The 20,108-nt window shown below is 37.7% G+C and overlaps 1 protein-coding gene across 6 annotated transcripts in view; it reads right to left on the bottom strand.

Moving 5' to 3' along the window:
* Window positions 1–20,108, bottom strand: part of ZNF200 (zinc finger protein 200) — a 50,671-nt gene that overhangs the window by 21,980 nt on the left and 8,583 nt on the right. For 2 of the 6 annotated variants that reach the window (XM_070485095.1, XM_070485096.1), the window contains exon 5: window positions 8,554–8,693. In XM_070485095.1, the coding sequence (XP_070341196.1) occupies window positions 8,554–8,693 (140 nt within the window). Of the gene's footprint in view, window positions 1–8,553; window positions 8,807–16,860; window positions 18,162–20,108 lie in introns of those variants that run through there. The other 4 variants (XM_014833036.3, XM_014833037.3, XM_070485097.1 and 1 more) reach the window with 3 other exon arrangements.

The raw sequence follows: 20,108 nt of genomic DNA, 5'->3' as shown, positions 1-20,108 counted from the left end.
CAATACATTGTTATAATTACTACTTTACCATCTGTGGTCATTTCCTTAGTCCATTACAACTTTACTCCCACTCACTTCCTTTGTGATTTTATTGGCAAATACATTACACATGTTACATTTCTATATGCTATAGGCCCAACAATACATTACATATATATTATTTTATCTAAGTGCTTTTTACATCATTTAAGAAAGGAAAGGAGAAAAAATACACTTATAGTATCTTTTATAATTAATTAGTCACCTTTATCAGTACTTTTTGCTTCATTTGTGTGGATTTGAATTGCCATCTCAGGTCACTTGCTTTTAGCCTGAAAGAGTTCTTTTAGTATTTCTTGTAAAGTAGGTCTGCTGGTGACAAATTCTCCTAGTTTTTGTTTACCTAGGAAAGTTTTTGTCACCGTTGTTTTTGAAAGATAGCTTTGCTGGATTTAGTATTCTTGATTTACAGTTTCTTTCCTGAGCATTTTTCTCTTAAATTGTTTTTATTATTTGTGAGAGTTCTTTAAATGTTGACTCAATAGTAAATGGTTAAACAATATTTTTTTTAGCATGTTTACACCTTTTCACAAATACTGCAACTAGCTTTCCCCAGTTTATACTTTGCCTTTTGGTTTTATTAATGGCTTTTTGGACATATTATATATTTTAATTTTATATTATTAAAACTAGCAAGCATTTATTTTGTGTTTTCTTCCACTTCTCTTTTGCTTTATATTTTCTTCCTCATTCTATCATTATTTAAATCTCCACCTATATTTTCTTCTAGTTGTTTTTAGTTTTTACAGTTTAAATCAATAATTTGTGTTTATGGCTCTAATTTCGTTTCTTCATATATTTATAAAATTTCTCCAGTTACATTTTTTAAATTGAGGTGACATTGGTTTAGGACATTGTATATATTTCAGGTGTACATCATTATATTTTGACTTCTGTATACACTACATCTTGTTCTGCACCAAAAGACTTGTTTCCATTGTCACCGTACAAATGTCCTCCTTTACCCCTTTTACCCTCCCCCGATCTCCTTCCCCTCTGGTAAGCACCAATCTATTCTTGTATCTATGTGTTTGTTTGTTGTTGTTTACCTTCCACATATGAGTGAAATCACATGGTCTTTGTGTTTCCCTGTCTGACTTATTTCACTTAGCTTAATAATTTCAAAGACCATCAGTGTTGTTCTAAATGGCAAGATTTCATCTTTTTTATGGCTGAGTAGTATTCCATTATATATATAACATTTTCTTTATCCATTCATCCACTGATGGACACTTAGGTTGTTTCCATGTATTGGCTATTATAAATAATATTGCAAGGAATATAGGGGTGCATGCATCTTTTCAAATTAGTGTTTTCATATTCTTTGTATAAATGCCCAGAAGTGGAATAGCTAGATCATATTTTTAATTTTTTGAGGACTCTCCATACTGTTTTCCATAGTGGCTGTACAAATTTACATTCCCACCAGCAAAGTATAAGGTTTCCCTTTTCTCCACATCCTCTCCAACACTCCAGTTACTTTTTAATAACCTCTCCTTACTTCACTTACTTGTAACATCACTTTTATCATTAGCAAAATACTAATCTAATATCTAATGTGTGTTGAGAACTTATTATGTGCTAGGCAGTTGGCCAAGAATTTTCTCTATAATATCTATTTTAATAGTTGTAGCCATGAGGTAAGTATCATTACCATCCCCACTCAAGGCCATCCCCAGGTTTAGAGAGATTGATTGTCTCAAGGTCCTGCAGTTAGGACATGGTGGAAGCAGGATTCTGACACATCCGGCTCCTTGACCAAGGACATCCTCTGAATGACTCTGTGAATTCATATAAAGATATATAGATATATAAATAGAAATATAGATAGATATAGATATATTTTTAGATTCTCTGTTCTGATACATTGGCTGAGCTATTATTATTGTGCTAATACCATGATATTTTAGTTTGAGGCTTTTTTAAGCTTTATAATACTTTGCAATATGTGGTAGGTTATTCTTGAAAAATTATGCCAAGATACAGGTATAGGAATGTTTATTATTATAAGCATGCATAGACATAACACTTGGAAAACCCCAAGTGTCCATCTAAAGGGGAGCAATTCAGTAAATTATGAGCCAACTTTACAATGGAATACAATACAGCCACTTAAAGAAGACAGTAGATTTATGAGTTCTGATGTGGGAAGAATTTGTAAGATATAATTTGAAGTGTTTTACAGAATGATCCCTTTTGTGTAGATAAAGATAAAGGATTATAGGAGTGATGTTAACATCACGGCAGGATGAGTTTCTCAGAAATCTTTCCCCTCCAATATACAATGAGAAAAACATTCATACTTCAACAGAGGACATCCAAACACAACACAAAATATCGGGGAGACCCACACAGCCATACAATGGAGGGCAGAAAGGCTGGAGGCCCCCTCAGAGGAGGTGGAATAGGGTAAGAGATAACTTCGTTCCCTCCCCTAAAGACTGCAGTCCAGACTGTGGGAGGCCTCTGAGAGGGAAGCAATGGGGGAGGGGATGTTCATTCACTGGAACATCAAGGACTCCAGAGGGCCCTTGCAGCCTAGAGGGAAGCCCTCTACCGGGGCAAAACCTTGTGTGTGTGGGGTGACCTAATCAAGCCAACCACCCCAGGAGAGCAGATAGTGAGAGCAGAGGGAGAAAACCCAGAGAGCATGCAGGAGAAAACACCCCTCCCCCTACCTGCTCAGCACAGCTCCAGCCCCTGGGGTTTCCACTGAAGACAGAGGGCTCAGAATACATGGCTCTTGATCCCCACCCAGTGGCAATAGGTGGCAACTGTGGCCTAATAATGCCAGGATGTGAAAAAACAGAGCCACACCCTCTAGCAATAGCAAACATTATATTAGATTTCCAGACTAGAGAGAAAATGGCAAGTACCCAGAAATCAGCCCTGAGGATGTGGAAATATGTAATCTAAATGACAAAGAATTCAGAAGAGCGATCATCAAAAAACTCATGAGGTAAAAGAAAATGTAGAGAAACAATTCAACAAGTTCAGAAGCTACTTCACAAAAGAGATTGAAACTCTAAAGAAGAATCAATCAGAAATATCAGAGATGAAAGACACAATGGAAGAAATAAAACAAAATATGGGTTCCCTGAGTGCTTGAGCAGACACCATAGAGAAGCATATCAGCGTAATCAAAGATAGACATGTCAAAATGCTCCAGATAGAGGAAGAGAGAGAACTAAGACTAAAAAGCAATGAAGAAAGTCTTCGAGAAATATCCGACTCAATTTGGAAATGCAACATAAGAATTATAGGTATTCAAGAAGGAGAATGCAGTAGAAAGCTTGTTCAAAGAAATAATAGCAGAGAACTTCCCAAACCTGGGGAAAGAAATCCATGTGGAAGAGGCTGCCAGATCTCCTAAATATGTCAATGTAAGAGGACCTACTGCAAGACATATAGTAGTGAAACTGGAAAAACTGAGCAACAAAGAAAGAAAATTAAGGGCAGCAAGGCAAAAGAAAATAACCCACAAAGGAACTCCCATCAGGTTTTCAGCGGATTTCTCTGCAGAAACCTTAAAGGCTAGGAGACACTGGAATGACATATTCAAATCTTTGAAGGACAAAAACTTGCATCCAAGAATATTCTATCCTTCAGATATGATGGAGAAATAAAAACTTTCCTAGACAAACATAAACTAAGGGAGTTCATAGCCAAAAGACCCCTACTACAAGAAATGTGCAAGAAGGCCATCGTACCTGAAAAGAAAAGGGAGAAAGGGGTACAAAGCACAGAGTAAGGAGTTAAGTAGGTAGACAGAATCAGAGCAGGATAGCAAATACTCAAATATAGCATTAAAGACAAAGGGAAGGAAAACATCAAAAACAAAGATAATCTTGTCATTTTAACCATAATCTCATAACACAAGATGGAATAAGATGTGAGAAAAACACCTTAGGAGGGGAAGAGGAAAGGGACTGAATCTGTTTAGTCTAAGGTAATTAGAGGCCATCAGAAAAGGGACTATCTTATCCACGAGATTTTGAATACAAACCTCAGGGTAACCACTAAACAGAAAAGCAGAACAGAGACACAAATAATAAGGAGAAAACAAAGAAACACAGCATAAAAAAACTACATAACTTGATTGGTAGACTAAAATACACAGGACAAGAAACAAAAGAAATGCAGAAGAACTGAAAACAAGTGATAAAATGGCAGCATTGAGCCCTCATATATCGATACTCACCCTAAACATAAATGGATCGAATTCTCTAATAAAAAAAGACACAGAGTGGTGAGATGGATTAAAGAACAAGACCCAAGAATATGCTGCCTCCAGGAAACACATCTCAGCTCCAATGACAAACAGAGGCTCAGAGTGAGGGGATGGAAGACGATACTCCAAGCTAATGGCAAACCTCCAAAGAAAGCAGATATTGCAATACTTATATCAGACAAAGCAGACTTCAAGATAAGACAGGAAAAGAAAGACAAAGAGGGGAAGTATACAATGATCAAAGGGACATTCCATCAAGAAGACATAACACTTATAAATATCTATGCATCCATCACAGGAGCACCAAAGTACATAAAGCAACTGTTAACAAACCTAAAAGAAGACATTAATAATAACACAATAATAGTAGGGGACCTCAACACTCCACTCACATCAATGGATAGATCATCCAGACAGAAAATCAACAAGGAAACAGTGGAATTAAATGAAAAGCTATTAAGTCCAGATGGACTTAATAGACATATATAGAATATTCTGTCCAAAGCCAGCAGAATACATGTTTTTCTCAAGTGCACAAAGAGCACTCTCAAGGATAGACCATATGTTGGGAAACAAGGCAAGCCTCAATAAATTTAAGAAGATTGAAATAATAACAAGCATCCTTTCTGAACACAATGCTATAAAGCTAGAATTTAATTACAAGAAAAAAGCTGAGAAAAGGACAAAGATTTGGAGACAATCTATTGAACAAGCAATGGATCATTTAAGAAATTAAAGGGGAAATAAAAAAATATCTGGAGACAAATGAAAATGAAAACATACCATACCAACTCATACGGGATGCAGCAAAAGCTGTATTAAGAGGCAAATTCATTGCAATACAGGCTCACCTTAACAAACAACAAAAAGCCCAAATAAGCAATCTCAAACTGCACTTAATTGAATTAAAAAAAGGAGAACAAACAAAGCCTAAAGTCAGCAGGAGAGAATAATAAAAATCAGAGCAGAAAAAAAGGCAGTAGAAAGGATCAATGAAACAAAGAGCTGGTTCTCTGAGGAGATAAATAAAATTGACAACCCCCTAGCCAGACTTACAAATAAAAAAAGAGAGAAAGCTCAGATAGATAAATAAAATTAGAAATGAAAAGAGGAGAAATAACAACAGATACCACAGAAATACAATGGATCATAAGAGAATACTATGCAAAACCATATGCCAACAAAATGGACAATCTAGAGGAAATGGATAAATTCTTAGACTCTTGCAATATCCCAAAGCTGAATCAAGAAGAAACAGAGAATCTGAATAGATGAATCACAAGTAAAGAGATTGAAACAGTAATCAAAAACATCCCAAAGAATAAATGCTCAGGACCAGACAGCTTCCCTGGGGAATACTACCAAACATTTAGAGGGGATTTAATATCTATCCTTCTCAAACTATTCCAAAAAATTAGGGGAGATGGAATACATCCTAACACATTCTATGAGGCCAACATCACTCTGATACCAAAGCCTGACAAGGACAACACAAAAAAGCAAAACTACAGGCCAATATCACTGATGAACATAGATGCAAAAATCCTCAACAAAATATTGGCAATCTGAATACAGCAATACATCAGAAAGATCATACATCATGATCAAGTGGGATTTATTCCAGGGACACAGGGATGGTTCAACATCCGCAAATAAATCAACGTGATACACCACATTAACAAAATGAGGAATAAAAACCACATGATCATCTCAATAGATGGAGAAAGCATTTGACAAGATCCAACAGCCATTTAGGATAAAAACTCTTAACAAAATGGGGCAGAAGGAAATTATCTCAACATAATAAAGGCCATATATGACAAACCCACAGCCAACATCATACTCAGTGGGGAAAACTGAATGCCATCTGTCTGAGAACAGGAACAAAACAAGGATGCCCACCTCACCACTCTTATTCAACATGGTACTAGGGGTTTTGGCCAGAGAAATTAGGCAAGAGAAAGGAATAAAAGGAATCCAAATAGGGAGTGAAGAACTGAAACTCTACTGTTTGCAGACGACATGCTCTTATATATAGAAAACCCTAAAGAATCCATCGGAAAACTATTAGAAATAATTAACAACTACAGTAAAGTTGCAGAGTAAAAAATCAGTTGCATTTCTGTACTCTAATAACAAACTTACAGAAAGAGAACTCAAGAATACAATTCCATTTACAATTGCAAAAAAAAAGAATAAAGTACCTAGGAATAAATTTAACTAAGGAGGTAAAGGACTTATACAATAAAAACTGTAAGACATTATTGAAAGAAATAGATAATGACTTAAAGAGATGAAAAGAGATTCCATGCACAGGGATTGGAAGAATAAACACAGTTAAAATGTCCATACTGCCCAAAGCAATCAACATATTCGATGCAATCCCAATCAGAATCCCAATGACATTCTTCATGGAAATAGAGCAAAGAATCCTAAAGTTCACTTGGGGCAACCAAAGACCCCGAATTGCTAAAGCAATACTGAGAAAAAAGAACAAAGCTGGAGGCATCACAATCCCTGACTTCAAAATGTACTACAGAGCCATAGTGATCAAAACAGCATGGTACTGGTACAAACACAGATACACAGATGAATGAAACAGAACTGAAATCCCGGAAATAAAACTGCACATAGGGGCTGGCCCTGTGGTCAAGTGGTTAAGTTTGTGCTCTCCGCTGCCGTGGCCCAGGGTTTCGCTGGTTCGAATCCTGGGCACGGACATGGCACTGCTCGTCAGGCCACGTTGAGGCGGCGTTCCACATGCCACAACTAGAAGGACCTGCAACTAAGATATACAGCTATGTACCAGGGGGGATTTGGGGAGATAAAGCAGGGGGGAAAAAAAGAGGATTGGCAACAGTTGTTAGCTCAGGTTCCAATTTAAAAAAAAAAAAACACAAAAAACTGCACATATATGGACAGCTAGCCTTCAACAAAGGTGCCAAGAACATACAATGGAGAAAAGACAGTCTCTTCAATAAATGGTGTTGGGAAAACTGGACAGCCACATGCAAAAGAATGAAAGTAGACCATTATCTCATGCCATACACAAAAATAAACTCAAAATGGATCAAAGACTTGAAAGTAAGTCCTGAAATCCTAAAACCCCTGGAAGATAATATAGGTAGTACACTCTTTGACATCGAACTTAAAAGGATCTTTTCAAATATCATATCTTCTCAGACAAGGGAAACAAGAGAAAAAATAAACAAGTGGGTGTTCATCAGACTAAAGAGCTTCTGCAAGACAAAAGAAACTAGGATCAAAACAAAAAGACAACCGATCAATTGGGAGAAAATTTTTGCAAATCATATATCTGATAAGGGGTTAATCTCCATAATATCTAAAGAACTCACAAAAAAGGAACAACAAAAAACCAAAAAGCCTGATCAAAAAATGGGCAGAGGATATGAGCAGACACTTTTCCAAAGAAGATATACAGATGGCCAATAAACACATGAAAAGATGTTCAACATCACTAATCATCAGGGAAATGCAAATCAAAACTACACTAAAATACCACCTTACACCTGTGAAAATGGCTATACTAAGACTAAAAACAACAAATGTTGGAGAGGGTGTGGAGAGAAGGTAACCCTCATCCACTGCTGGTGGGAGTGGAAACTGGTGCAGCCACTAAAGAAAACAGTATGGAGATTTCTCAAAAAACTAAAAATAAAAATACCATATGACCCAGCTATCCCACTACTGGGTATCTACCCAAAGAACTTGAAATCAACAATCCAAAGTAACATATGCACCCCTATGTTCATTGCAGCACTATTCACAATAGCCAAGACATGGGAGCAATCCAAGTGCCCATCGACTGATGATTGGATAAAGAAGATGTGGTGTATATATACAATGGAACTTCTCAGCCATAAAAAAGGAAAAATTCACCCCATTTGCAACAACGTGGAAAGACCTGGAGGGAATTATGCTTAGCAAAATAAGCCAGACTGAGAAAGACAAACATCAGATGATTGCACTCATATGTGGAATACAAATAAACACACGGACAAAGAAAACAGTTCAGGGATTATCAGGGGAAGCGGGGTGGGGGTGGGCACAGGGGGTGAAGGGGAGTATGTACATGGTGACAGACAAGAAGTAATGTACAACTGAAATTTCACAATGATTTAACTATTATGAACTGAAATAAATACATAAATACATAAATAAATAAATAAATAAAGGATTATATTGGCACAACTTTTTTTAGGAGAGATACCCAAAAACTCTTAATCAGCTCTAACTTTTCTTGTTAAAACATATGGACTTACCTCATTCTTTTTAAGAACTGCATAACATAGGGGCCGGCCAGGTGGCGCAGCGGTTAAGTTCACATGTTCCGCTTCTCGGCAGCCGGGGATTCGCCGGTTGCGATCCTGGGTGCGGACATGGCACCGCTTGGCATGCCATGCTGTGGCAGGCGTCCCACATATAAAGTAGAGGAAGATGGGCATGGATGTTAGCTCAGGGCCAGGCTTCCTCAGCAAAAAGAGGAGGATTGGCAGTAGTTAGCTCAGGGCTGATCTTCCTCAAAAAAAAAAAAAAAAAAAAAAACTGTATAACATATGTTTATCAAATTTATCAAAATAAGTAAATAAAGAACTCCCAGCCTATTTAGTTGACATATGACATATAAATGTGATTGATGAACATTTAGGTTGTTCCAGTGTTTTATCATTGCAAATGTGCTGCATAAGACATTCTTGTGCATATAACTTTGCTCAGATGTACAAAAATATCCATTCAGACCACACTATTCCCATTTCTGAGTTCTTTAAATTTCCTTTTTGCTAGAATGTAAGTCCCATGGGGACAAGGATTTTATCTGTTTTGATCACTGTTTGTAATAGATTACCGTTGAGCACATATTCAGTCCCCACCCCCTCTTGGGGTAACATATTCTTTCCTATTCTATTCACTTTGAACTTGGCTGTGTGACTTGTCTTAGTCAGCAGAATGTCAGTAGTCAAAACATAAGACCTTAAACCTGCTTGCACAGCTTGGCTTGGCTCTTGCACTCCTGTGATTCCCACAAGAAGGACCTTCACCAGGTAGCTGCTGCCCCTGTAGTCCAGGCTCCAGAATGCTGCATATGAATCAAACCCGAATCCAACCTGAAGTCTAGAGTGAAGCAGAGCTACCTCAACCAACCTGCAGGCCCGTGAGTGAGAAAAATAAACATATACTATAATCCACTGGGTTTTGGGATATCTTTCCCACAGTACCACTGCAGCAATAACTGAATTATTCAGTACCAGATGTGGAGAGTATTGTACAAAAAGCATAAAATACGTCACATTGGTCTCAGGACCAGGCAAAGAAATTGTTATAGGAGGATGGAAAATGGTCACCGTGTTGTGTAATGGTGAAACGTGGTAAAACCATTGCCTTCAGTAACTTGGCCAACTTAAAGAACTTGTGGCATTTGCCAAAGAAGGTTTGAGGCAGAACATGGGTAGTTGAACACAGAACATAGGTTGACTGTTGATAGCTGATTTTGGTTAGATAATTCAAGAAAAAAATAGTCCAATGAATTCAGGAAATAACTGACTAGTTTTTTAGGAATAATTAGGAGGGAAAATAGAGAGCCCAGAAGTTGTACAGTTAGAACGTGCAACTTTTTCACCAGATCAAAGTTGTGGCCATTTAAAACACATGAACCCCCATATATCCATCACCGAGATGCAGTAATTTTCAATTCATGGGCAATATTGTTTCACCAATACCCCTAACTTCTTTCCCTTGCCTGTTTTATTTTAAATTTCAGGCATCATTTCATCCATGAATATAGGATAAAAGATAAGGTCTCTTGCTCTCGCTCTCTCTCTCTTTTTTTTTTAAACATAACCACATATCATTATCATGCTTTAGAAAATTAACAGTAATTCCTTAATTTTATCAAATATTTCTAATTGTCTCATTAAAATATTTTTTTTCCACATTTTTGAATTGGGACTCAAAATCTTCACATTACTATTGATTATATATCTTAACTATTGTTTAACTTCTCATTTAAATTATAAGCTCCCAGGGCCAGCCGTGTGGCCGAGTGGTTAAGTTCGCCTGAAGCACTTCAGCAGCCCAGGGTTCGCTGGTTTGGATCCTGGGCATGGACCTACACACCACTCATCAGGCCATGCCATGGCAGCATCCAACATGGAGGAGCTAGAATGGCTTACAACTAGGATATACAACTATGTATTGGGGCTTCAGGGAGGAAAAAAAAAAAAAAGAGGAAGATTGGCAACAGATGTTAGCTCAGGGCCAATCTTCCTCACCAAAAATAATAATAAATAAATAAACTATAAGCTCCCCTTTCATATCTTTTGTTCTTACAATATATTTTTTACAGAAATTGAGCTATTTGTCCTGTGTAGTCTCCACAGGCAGGATTTTGATCCTTGCATCTCTATGGTGTCTTTTAAAATGTTCCTCTGTCCCCTGTAAAATGGAATTTGGATCTGGAGGCTTGATCAGATTCAAGTTCAATTTTTTGGCAAGACTACATCATAGTTGGTGGTATGTTTTTCAACAAGGAGGTAAAACGTCTAGTTCTTTTTTTTTCTGATGTTAGTAGGCATTGATGCTTAATGTTAAGATCCATAAATTCATTACTTGTTGCAAGACAGTGATTCTTTATTATTCTTTTTTCATTTACTAACTAGAATATTCCTGTAAAGAGAAATGTCCCCCCTACCCCCCGCTATTTGGTTCCCCAGCATTTTGTATAAAAAAGGCAGGATAAATGCTAGATTCTTTCATTTTGTCTACATGTGTTCAAAATAATGAGCTGGTTGAATAGCAGCCTCCAATGATAACCAACTAGTTTTTGTTTTTTAAGTATAATTATAAACTCAAAGATTTAGACATATTTGATATTTTTCAATAATTATAGTCATTATCATTATTGATTCTCAAATTGCCCTATCTTTGGCCATCAGGAACCTCTATAAAGTTGGCTTCTGATTTCTTTTGGCAGAATCTCGGTAGTCTTTTGATAGCATCCTTGCCACCTGGTATTACAAGATGTTCTAGACTCATTCTGTACATTTTCTGCCCCAGACCTAGAATTGGCTATTTCTCTAAAGTACCTGTCTCCTTTTATTGGGAAATGGTGCTCACTGCTGCTGAGCTGATCATTTTTCCCATGCTCTTTCAGTAGACACAGTTAGGAAACATTTTCTTAAGATAAAAATACACCATGAGCTCATACTGATACTTCCAATTCAAATTTAAAACTACAGAGTTTTCTCCTAACCTCTTTGATGAAACATTTGTATCTTCTATCTCCCATGGTGAGACAATGTCAATGCCACCAGGCATAATAGAGTGTGACATAATCCTTTACTTTCTTCCATGATAACAGTCTCAGAACAGCGGTGGGGGAAATCAAGATTCCTGTTATAGCCATTTTGAATTTGAGATGTCCATTAGACATCCAAATGGAACTATCAAGAAGGAATTGTATATGTAGGTTTAGACATCAGGGGAGAGGTTGGAGCTGGAAATATACATTGGGGAAACATCAGCATATAGACAGTATTTGGGAAAAACTGATATCTTAACACTGCTCAGTCTTCCTATCCATCAACATGGAATAGCTGTCCATTTATTTAGATCTTTGGTTTCTTTCAAGTTTTGTAGTTTTCTTCTATAGATCTTGTACATATTTAGTTAGATTTACACCTAAACATTTTTTTTGGTGTACTAATAGAAATAGTGTTGTATTTTTAATTTCAAATTCCACTTGCTCATTGCTGGTATATAGGAAAGCAATCGACTTTGGTAGATTAGTCTTGTATCCTGCCACCTTGCTATAATCACTCATGAGTTCCAGGAGTTTGTGTGTGTGTGTGTGTGTGTGTCTGTGTGTGTGTGTATCTGTGTGTCTGTTCTTTGGGATTTTCTACATAGACAATTATGTCACCTGCAAACAAAGACAGTTTTATTTTTTCCTTCCCAATCTGCATACATTTTATTTCTTTTATTTGTCCTATTGCATTAGCTGGAACTTTCAATATGTGTTGAATGGGAGTGGTGGGAGTGGATATCCTTGCTCCTGATCCTTGTTCCTTATTCCTGATCTTACGTTGAAAGTATCTAGTTTCTGTCCATTAATTATTATGTTGGCTGTAAGGTTTTGTACATGTTCTTTATCAAGTTGAGGAAGGTCCCCTCATTCTTAGTTTGTGAACGTTTTTATCATGAATGGGAGCTGGATTTTGTCTAATGCTTTTTCTACATCTGATGATTACATGATTTTTCTTCTTTAGCTTGTTGATGTGATGGATTACATTCATTGATTTTTCAAATGTTGAACTAGCCTTGCATATATATTTCATTTGGTCATTGTGTATAATTCTTTGTATACACTGTTGGATTCAATTTGCTAATATTTTGTTGAGGATTTTGGCAGCTATGTCCATGAGAGTAATTAGTCTATAGTTTTCCTTTCTTGTAATGGATTTGTCCAGTTTGGGCATTAGGGTAATGCTGGCCTCATAGAATGAGTAAGGAAGTGTTCCTTCTGCTTCTATTTTCTGGAAGAGATTGTAAGAATTGGAAAAATTTCTTCCATAAATGTAGAATTCACCAGTGAAACCATCTGTGGCTGGTGCTTTCTGTTTTGGAAGGTTGTTAATTATTCATAGTTTCTTTAATTAAGACAAGTCTATTCAGATTGTTTTTCCTTGAGTGAGTTTTCAATTGTGTCTTTCAAGGAATTGGTCCATTAATCTCGGTTCCCAAATTTGTGGGCATAGTGTTGTTCATAATATTCCTGCATTATCCTTTTAATGTTCATAGGATTTGTAGTGATGGCCTCTTTTTCATTTCTGATATTAGTAATTTGTGCCCTCTCTTTTCTGTTGTTGGTTAGGCTGGCTAGGGGATTATCGATTGTGTCAATCTTTTCAAAGATCTTTTCTTTTTTTTTTTTTTGAAGATTATCCCTGAGCTAACATATGCCACCAGCCCTCCTCTTTTTGCTGAGGAAGACTGGCCTTGAGCTAACATCTGTGCCCATGCCCATCCTCCTCCACTCTATATGTGGGATGCCTGCCACAGCATAGCTTGATAAGTGGTGTGTAGGTCCACGCCCAAGATCTGAACTGGCAAACCCTGGACCACTAAAGCAGAGCCCACGAACTTAACTACTGTGCCACCAGGCTGGCCCAGATATTTTCTTTTGATTTTGTTGATTTTCTCTGTTTATTTCCTGTTTTTCATTTCATATATTTCTATTCTAATTTTTATCATGTCTTTTCTTTTGTTTACTTTGGATTTAATTACATCTTCTTTTGTAGATCTTAAGGTGGAAACAAGATTATTGATTTTAGTCCTTTCTTCTTTTCTAGTATATGCATCCAATGCTATAAATTTCCCTCTAAGCATTGCTTTCATTGCATCCCACAAATTTTGATAAGTTGTATTTTCATTTTCATTTAGTTCAAAATATTTTTAAATTCCTCTTGAGACTTCTTCTTGGACCCATTTGTTATTTATGAGTGTGTTGTTAAATCTCTAAATATTTTGGGATTTTACAGCTTTCTGCTATTAATTTCTAGTTTAATTTCATTGCGATCTGAGAACATACTTTGATTTCTATTCTTTTAAATTTGCATGGCCTAGATGTCATCTATCTTAGCGATGTTTCATGTGTGCTTGAGAAGAATGTGTATTCTGCTTTTGTTGGTGAAATATTCTATAAATGTTCAGTGAAGTGTTGAAGGTGAAGGTGAAACTGGAATGGGCTCAAGAGAAAATGGAAAGAAGATGAGACCCACCCTACCAAATAAGGTTAATGAAAAGCACTGGGGGTTTTTTTGTTTGTTTTAAGACTGGCACCTTAGCTAACATCTGTTGCCAATCTTCAGTTTTGGTTGTTTTTTTCCCCTCCTTCTTCCTCCCAAAGCCCCCCCCGCCCAGTACATAGTTGTATATTCTAGTTGTAGGTCCTTGTGGTTGTGCTATGTGAGATGCCGCCTCAGCATAGCTTGATAAGCAGTGCCATGTCGATGCCCAGGACCCGAACCAGGGAAACCCTGGGCCACCAAAGTGGAGCGCACAAACTTAACCACTCGGCCCCGGGGGTGGCCCCAAGCATTGTTTTTATTAGCTTTATAATATTGCACCATTTATTCAACCATTTAGGTTGTTTCTAATTTTTCAGTCTTATAATATTATATTTTGCCTTGTATCATAAAAGGTAAAATGCTAAGGCAAAGAGTACTAATTTTTTTAAACATTCTTATCACAGTAGATGGATGCTATCATTCCTCCTTTGCCAAGCTGAACATTTACGCACACACACAACCCTGCTCGTTCAATACACCCAAAACATCTTGTTCTTTCAATTTATAACTCTTAAGATTACTAGTAAGGCTGAATATTCCTATTTCTTTTAACCATTCATGTATCTTTATCTAAAAAGTATCTGTCCCTGTCTTCTTGTTATTGGAACATTCCCTCACGCTGTCCACTTCCTCCCCTATCTCATCTTTCTGGTCTCAGTTTAAATGCCACTTCCCCAAAGTCCTCTCTGGGAAATTCACCTGTAACACTCTCATAGAATCCTTTTCCTTCCTAGCACTTGTCACAGTGTGTAGCTGCATACATGTTTTTGAGATTTACTGAATTTTTCCCCCCAACCCCCTCAACAAAACTCCATGGGTGTGTTGCTCCCCTTTACAACCCAGGGCCTGGTGCCCGCCTTTAGGGGATACGTGCCTTCAACTTGTAGTTGGTGTTGGAATCAGATCTTTGGTCCTTCTCATTTTCTAACTGGAAACCCATTTGTTGTGTTTGCTTTTTTTCATTAACTGGCATCAGGCTCCTTACTGAGCACTTAGTCGTCATCTAACAGCTTCCCTGTGCTCTCGCATTTGGAAGTGGTGGACTCTGGGCATACTGGCCCTGAGTCCCCGGGCAGGGGCAAAGGGCCCTCCTTTGTTGCCCCTCCAGGGTCTGGGGATCAGGGGCCGAGAAGTCGACAGGCCCAGACCCCACCCTCTGGGGACAGCAGGTCTGACAACCCTGACTGGGGGTCCTCAGGCTCTTGTGTACACTGCATCCTATGCCATGGAGGGCACCTCCCAGGTGTGGGAAGGTGGCTTAGGTCATGGGAGCATCACCTACCCACACGCCTTGGGGACTGTGTAGCCCAAAAGTTGAGCAGGAAACAGGATCATTTTGCGCCAGGGACCCCCCCACCCTCTCCAGTCACTGCCAGGCAAGTGGCTCAGCCTTTACATTTTCTAGGTGTGCAGATGGCTCCTCTGCCCAGGTGGACCTTGGCAAGACTTCTGGAGGAATAAGAGAATAACACTGTTGGCAGCCAGTTTGGTCCCTAGTTTTAAAGGATACCATAGGCTTGAAATACAGCTGATAAAGGAAAGTTTCTCTGTGGCCTTTAAAGTGGTTTTCTGTTGTTGTTTTTAATTAGGACTCAGGACTGAACTGTATCATAAAATGTCCTTCTTTTAGTATGCTTTGTACCAAAACAAAGCTTAGAACTATATGTTTAAAATAACAAAAAAATTGCAACAGGCAGAAAAAAAGAAACAAAACTATTATTTGTAGATGATATAATTTTAAACCACAAATTATAACAGAATTGAGAAATTATTGAAAATTAAGAACATTCAGTGATGTGGCTAGTTTCACAAATACATAATTAAAAATAACTTTCCTATGTAAGAGCAATAACCAACTAGAAAAATATAATGAAAAAAACTATTTACAATAACAAAATTGTATAGAACTTTCATGAAGAAAATTAGAAAAATTTACTCAGGAATATAATACTGTAATAAATGGAAAGGCATGTTCCTTGATGGGAAACAAAATTTTTAAAGTGAACAATCTTTCCTAAATAGTTTATAGGATTAACCTATTCCAATCAAAATACTCATGTAAAACTTTGGGCAACCTAAAAAGGGCAAAACTGACCAAGAATCCTTAAAATCACACACCACAGGATCGGTCCCATGAAGGCACCGCTGGCCTTGCCTCCAGGCAGACAAGTCAGGAAAGTCTGGCTATCTGGAGGCCAAAGAGAACAAATATCCACCACAATGAAGACACTGGAATCCTGTCTCTTGAGGGGCAATGTGAGCTAGCCACTGGAGACATAATTTCTAAAAATAAAACACTCTGCTTGTGAGGTAGTGACCACCCATTGCCAAAGGTCTGATAACTGCTTAGAGGGGAATGAAGTATGTGGTAAGGTTATTGACCAGCCATGGAGCCAAGCCAACCTCTTTCTCCTCCTCTTCAGGCTCTTTGAGTTTCCTTTCTAGCAGGTGTCTTCTTGGCTCAGTAGAGGGCCAAGATTCTGAAGAGCTTTTCTAGTAGTGGGGCTGGGTGGCCAGGCCTGAGCAATCCAAACTTCTTTCAGCAAGGAAAAGGCATGAGAGAGCTGTTTGAGCCATTATAGCTGAACAAAATACAGTAAGAAGAGTAGACATTTTTAAATTATGTTCTGAAAAGGATTTCTGTAAAATAGTCACTTTTCACCACAAATTGCAAATGTTACTGAAATTGTTAGTTTAGATCACATACAAATGACAGAGTAAGTCTTTGACATTCAATTGCTGTATTTTTCTATATTCCAAAGTAAACAATCCCTTTCAACACTCAAGCTTTAACAGGATGTTCTTAGAGGGTTATATGAATTGCTAATAGAAGCTGTTGGCTTAACCTATCAGTAGTTTGGTTCTTTCAGGGGAACACAGTCCCAGATAAGGACCTTGGCATTATTTCTCTTTTCTCAGGTGTGAATTCCTATTTGGGAGAAAAATGGACATACTTTCAGTACACAAGTCACTCTGTTCACCTTGCAAGTAAGCAGCCTCCAGACTCACATTCAAAGCCTTTCCCCAGAAAGGGATTTGTGACCTATACACTGTTGTGTAAGTTCACAAAAGAAAGCTCCTTAGTCCAAAAAGCCTAGCTGCTAACTGAGGTATAGCCCTTGAGGATGTGTTTCTTCTTTGTGAATTTTCTAAAAATTTGAGGTTTTAGCCAAAATGGGCATTTATCCAAATTTGGCTATAATGAGGTTTTCACATATTTCTATCTTTTCAGACAGCCTGGGAATTCAGAATTCCTTACGAAACATTTCAGGTTGAGGTAGGACCATCAGACCTTTCCCGATCACACTTCTGCTTTCGGGTCTTACAAGCTGAGTGGGTTTTTTCGTGCCGGGTACAGTTTGACAGCCGACCAAATCTTCTCCCACATTTTCTGCAACCATATGGCCTCTCAGCCTCATGACTCTGCAGATGAAGCACAAATTCTTCATTCCCTGGGAAGGTTTTCCCACACTCCGGACACTTAAATATCTTCTCCCTTATATGGATTCCTTCATGGCGACTCCGATGAGAATTCTGACGAAAGTTTTTCCCACATTGAGAACACGAATAAGGTTTCTCTCCTGTATGGATTCGCTCATGTTTATTAAGGTTTGTTTTATGATTGAAGCTTTTCCCACAGTGACTACAGTCATAGGGTTTTTCTCCAGTGTGAGTCCTCTGGTGGGAAATAAGGTAAGAACTTTCATTAAACTGTCTTCCACACAGTGGACAAGTGTACCATCTTCGTGTTCTTCGATTTCGGGTAAGTGCAGCAACATTGATATCCACATATTTTGAGAGTTCTTCTAGTGGAGTATCATTTTCAATGGTAACTAAAAGATTTCTCATTTTCCTTTCCTTTGGAATGGATGTATTTAGTCTTTTTTCTTTATGGCAATCTGGAAGTTGCTCAGAGACCATGGAACAATCCATTTTATCACAATCTGAAAACTGTTCTGTATGATCTTTATTCTCTACAGGTTCCTTCTGAAAATCTTCACTCTCAGGATTACTGTCATTGACTGCTGAAAACAGAGAGCATTTAATAACTTTTGAGGGATATGACACCAGGTGGGAAAAAACAAGTCAGATTTCTCATGAAACAATAACCTTGAAAGTCAGAAATCTGAGGACCAGCAAATAACTGCCATCACCACTCCTCTTCCACTCTTATTAAGGGTGGAATACATGACTGATAAATCTTTCCATACCCCACAATGTAAGCACACAGTCTTTTGACTTTTTTAAAAAATGAAATGAATGGGACTGAAAGACTTCATGTTTGTTTTCTGAATAGGCACAAATTAGTCCCTCACCAAGTTCATACTGACCTTATATTCTGTATAGAGCACTGAGCTAAGCACTAGGGGTTGCAGAACATAAATACTAAAGAGTACCAAGGATACTGGTCATAATCTTTAGGAGGCCAGTAAGTGAACAGTAAGATGAGTTACTTCCAGGTTTTCACTACATTAAATATTATAATAGTATAGCATTAGATAATACTATAATATTCTATATAGTGAAAAACCAGAAACAATTCAAATGACCAAAAACAAGGCATACCATATTCACAAATGGATTACTATTTGGGGATTAAAGTGATTACTACAACTGATAAAATGAAACTATGGTAGAAGTCAATGGTGGTCTTTTTGGGGGAAGAAGAGGAGTAGTGGCTGTGCAGGGGGAACAAGAGGGATTTCTGGGGTGCTAGGAATAGTCAATTTTGGGTGGCAGTTTCAGATGTGTATATTTTGTGAAAAGCTGAGCCCTACACTTATGATTTGTAGACTTTTCTGTATTTATATTATACTACCAAAAAAAGTGAGTGAAATAACAGATTATAACGACTAGGTAACAAAGTGGAAAAAAAGTATGCTGTGAACAGGTGGGGTGACAAGGGACCCCTATACTCTGGACAACTTACTGAAAATAAAGAGTTAAATCAACCACTTAGATATCTGGCTGATCTTGAAGCTGGAATGTGAATCTCTGCTGTATTTAGCAGTTTCACATCAATGGAGTTTTTCTTTTTAATTATCCCTTTCAATTATTCTCTTAGGATAATGAAAATGCTGGGTCAAAGAATATGCCAATTTTTATTATGCCTTTTTTTTTTTTAAGATTGGCACCCGAGCTAACAACTGTTGCCAGTCTTCTTTTTTTTCTGCTTTTTCTCCCCAAATCCCCCCAGTACATAGTTGCATATTTTAGTTGTGGGTACTTCTAATTGTAGCATGTAGGATGCCACCTCAGCATGGCCTGATGAGTGGTGCCACGTCCGTGCCCAGGATCCAAATTGGTGAAACCCTGGGCCACTGAAGCAGAGCACACGAACTTAACCACTCGGCCACAGAGCCAGCCCCCACAGCTCTTGATATGAACTGCCACACTGCTTTCCAAAGAAGATGTACCAATTTCAATACAACCATCAACATGTGGATATCAATTTTAACTAATCTTGCCAGCATTAGATAAAATTTAAAAATATTTAGTAGATACAAAATGGTTTCTCATTGTAGCTTTATTTTGCACTTTATTTCAAACTAGTAATTTTATCTATTGGGTGGGACTTTTATAAATTTAAAGAAATCTTATATATTCCAAATCTTATTCTCTTTGTCAGTCACTACTGACGCAAATATCTTTTTAATTTTTTAATTTTACTTTGTTGGTGAGGAAGATTGGCCCTGAGCTAACATCTGTGCCAATCTTCCTCTATTTAATATGTGGGACACCACCACAGCATGGCTTGATGAACAGTGTGTAGGTCTGCACCCAGGATCTGAACCCATGAACCCAGGGCTGCCAAAGCAGAGTGCGCAAACTTAACCACTACACCACTGGGCCAGCCCCGAGGTAAATATTTTTTAATTGAAGTCTTCCTCTATAACTCTATAACTTGAAACCAGAAAAAAAAATACCAGTCTTTCAAAATCTGATAAATTTCTGCTCTGTTTTTTGGCCAT

The sequence above is a fragment of the Equus asinus genome, chromosome 14 (assembly GCF_041296235.1).
Source record: "Equus asinus isolate D_3611 breed Donkey chromosome 14, EquAss-T2T_v2, whole genome shotgun sequence".
In the NCBI taxonomy this organism is placed as follows: Eukaryota; Metazoa; Chordata; class Mammalia; order Perissodactyla; family Equidae; genus Equus; species Equus asinus.
This window is presented reverse-complemented; position numbering and strand designations above follow the sequence as displayed.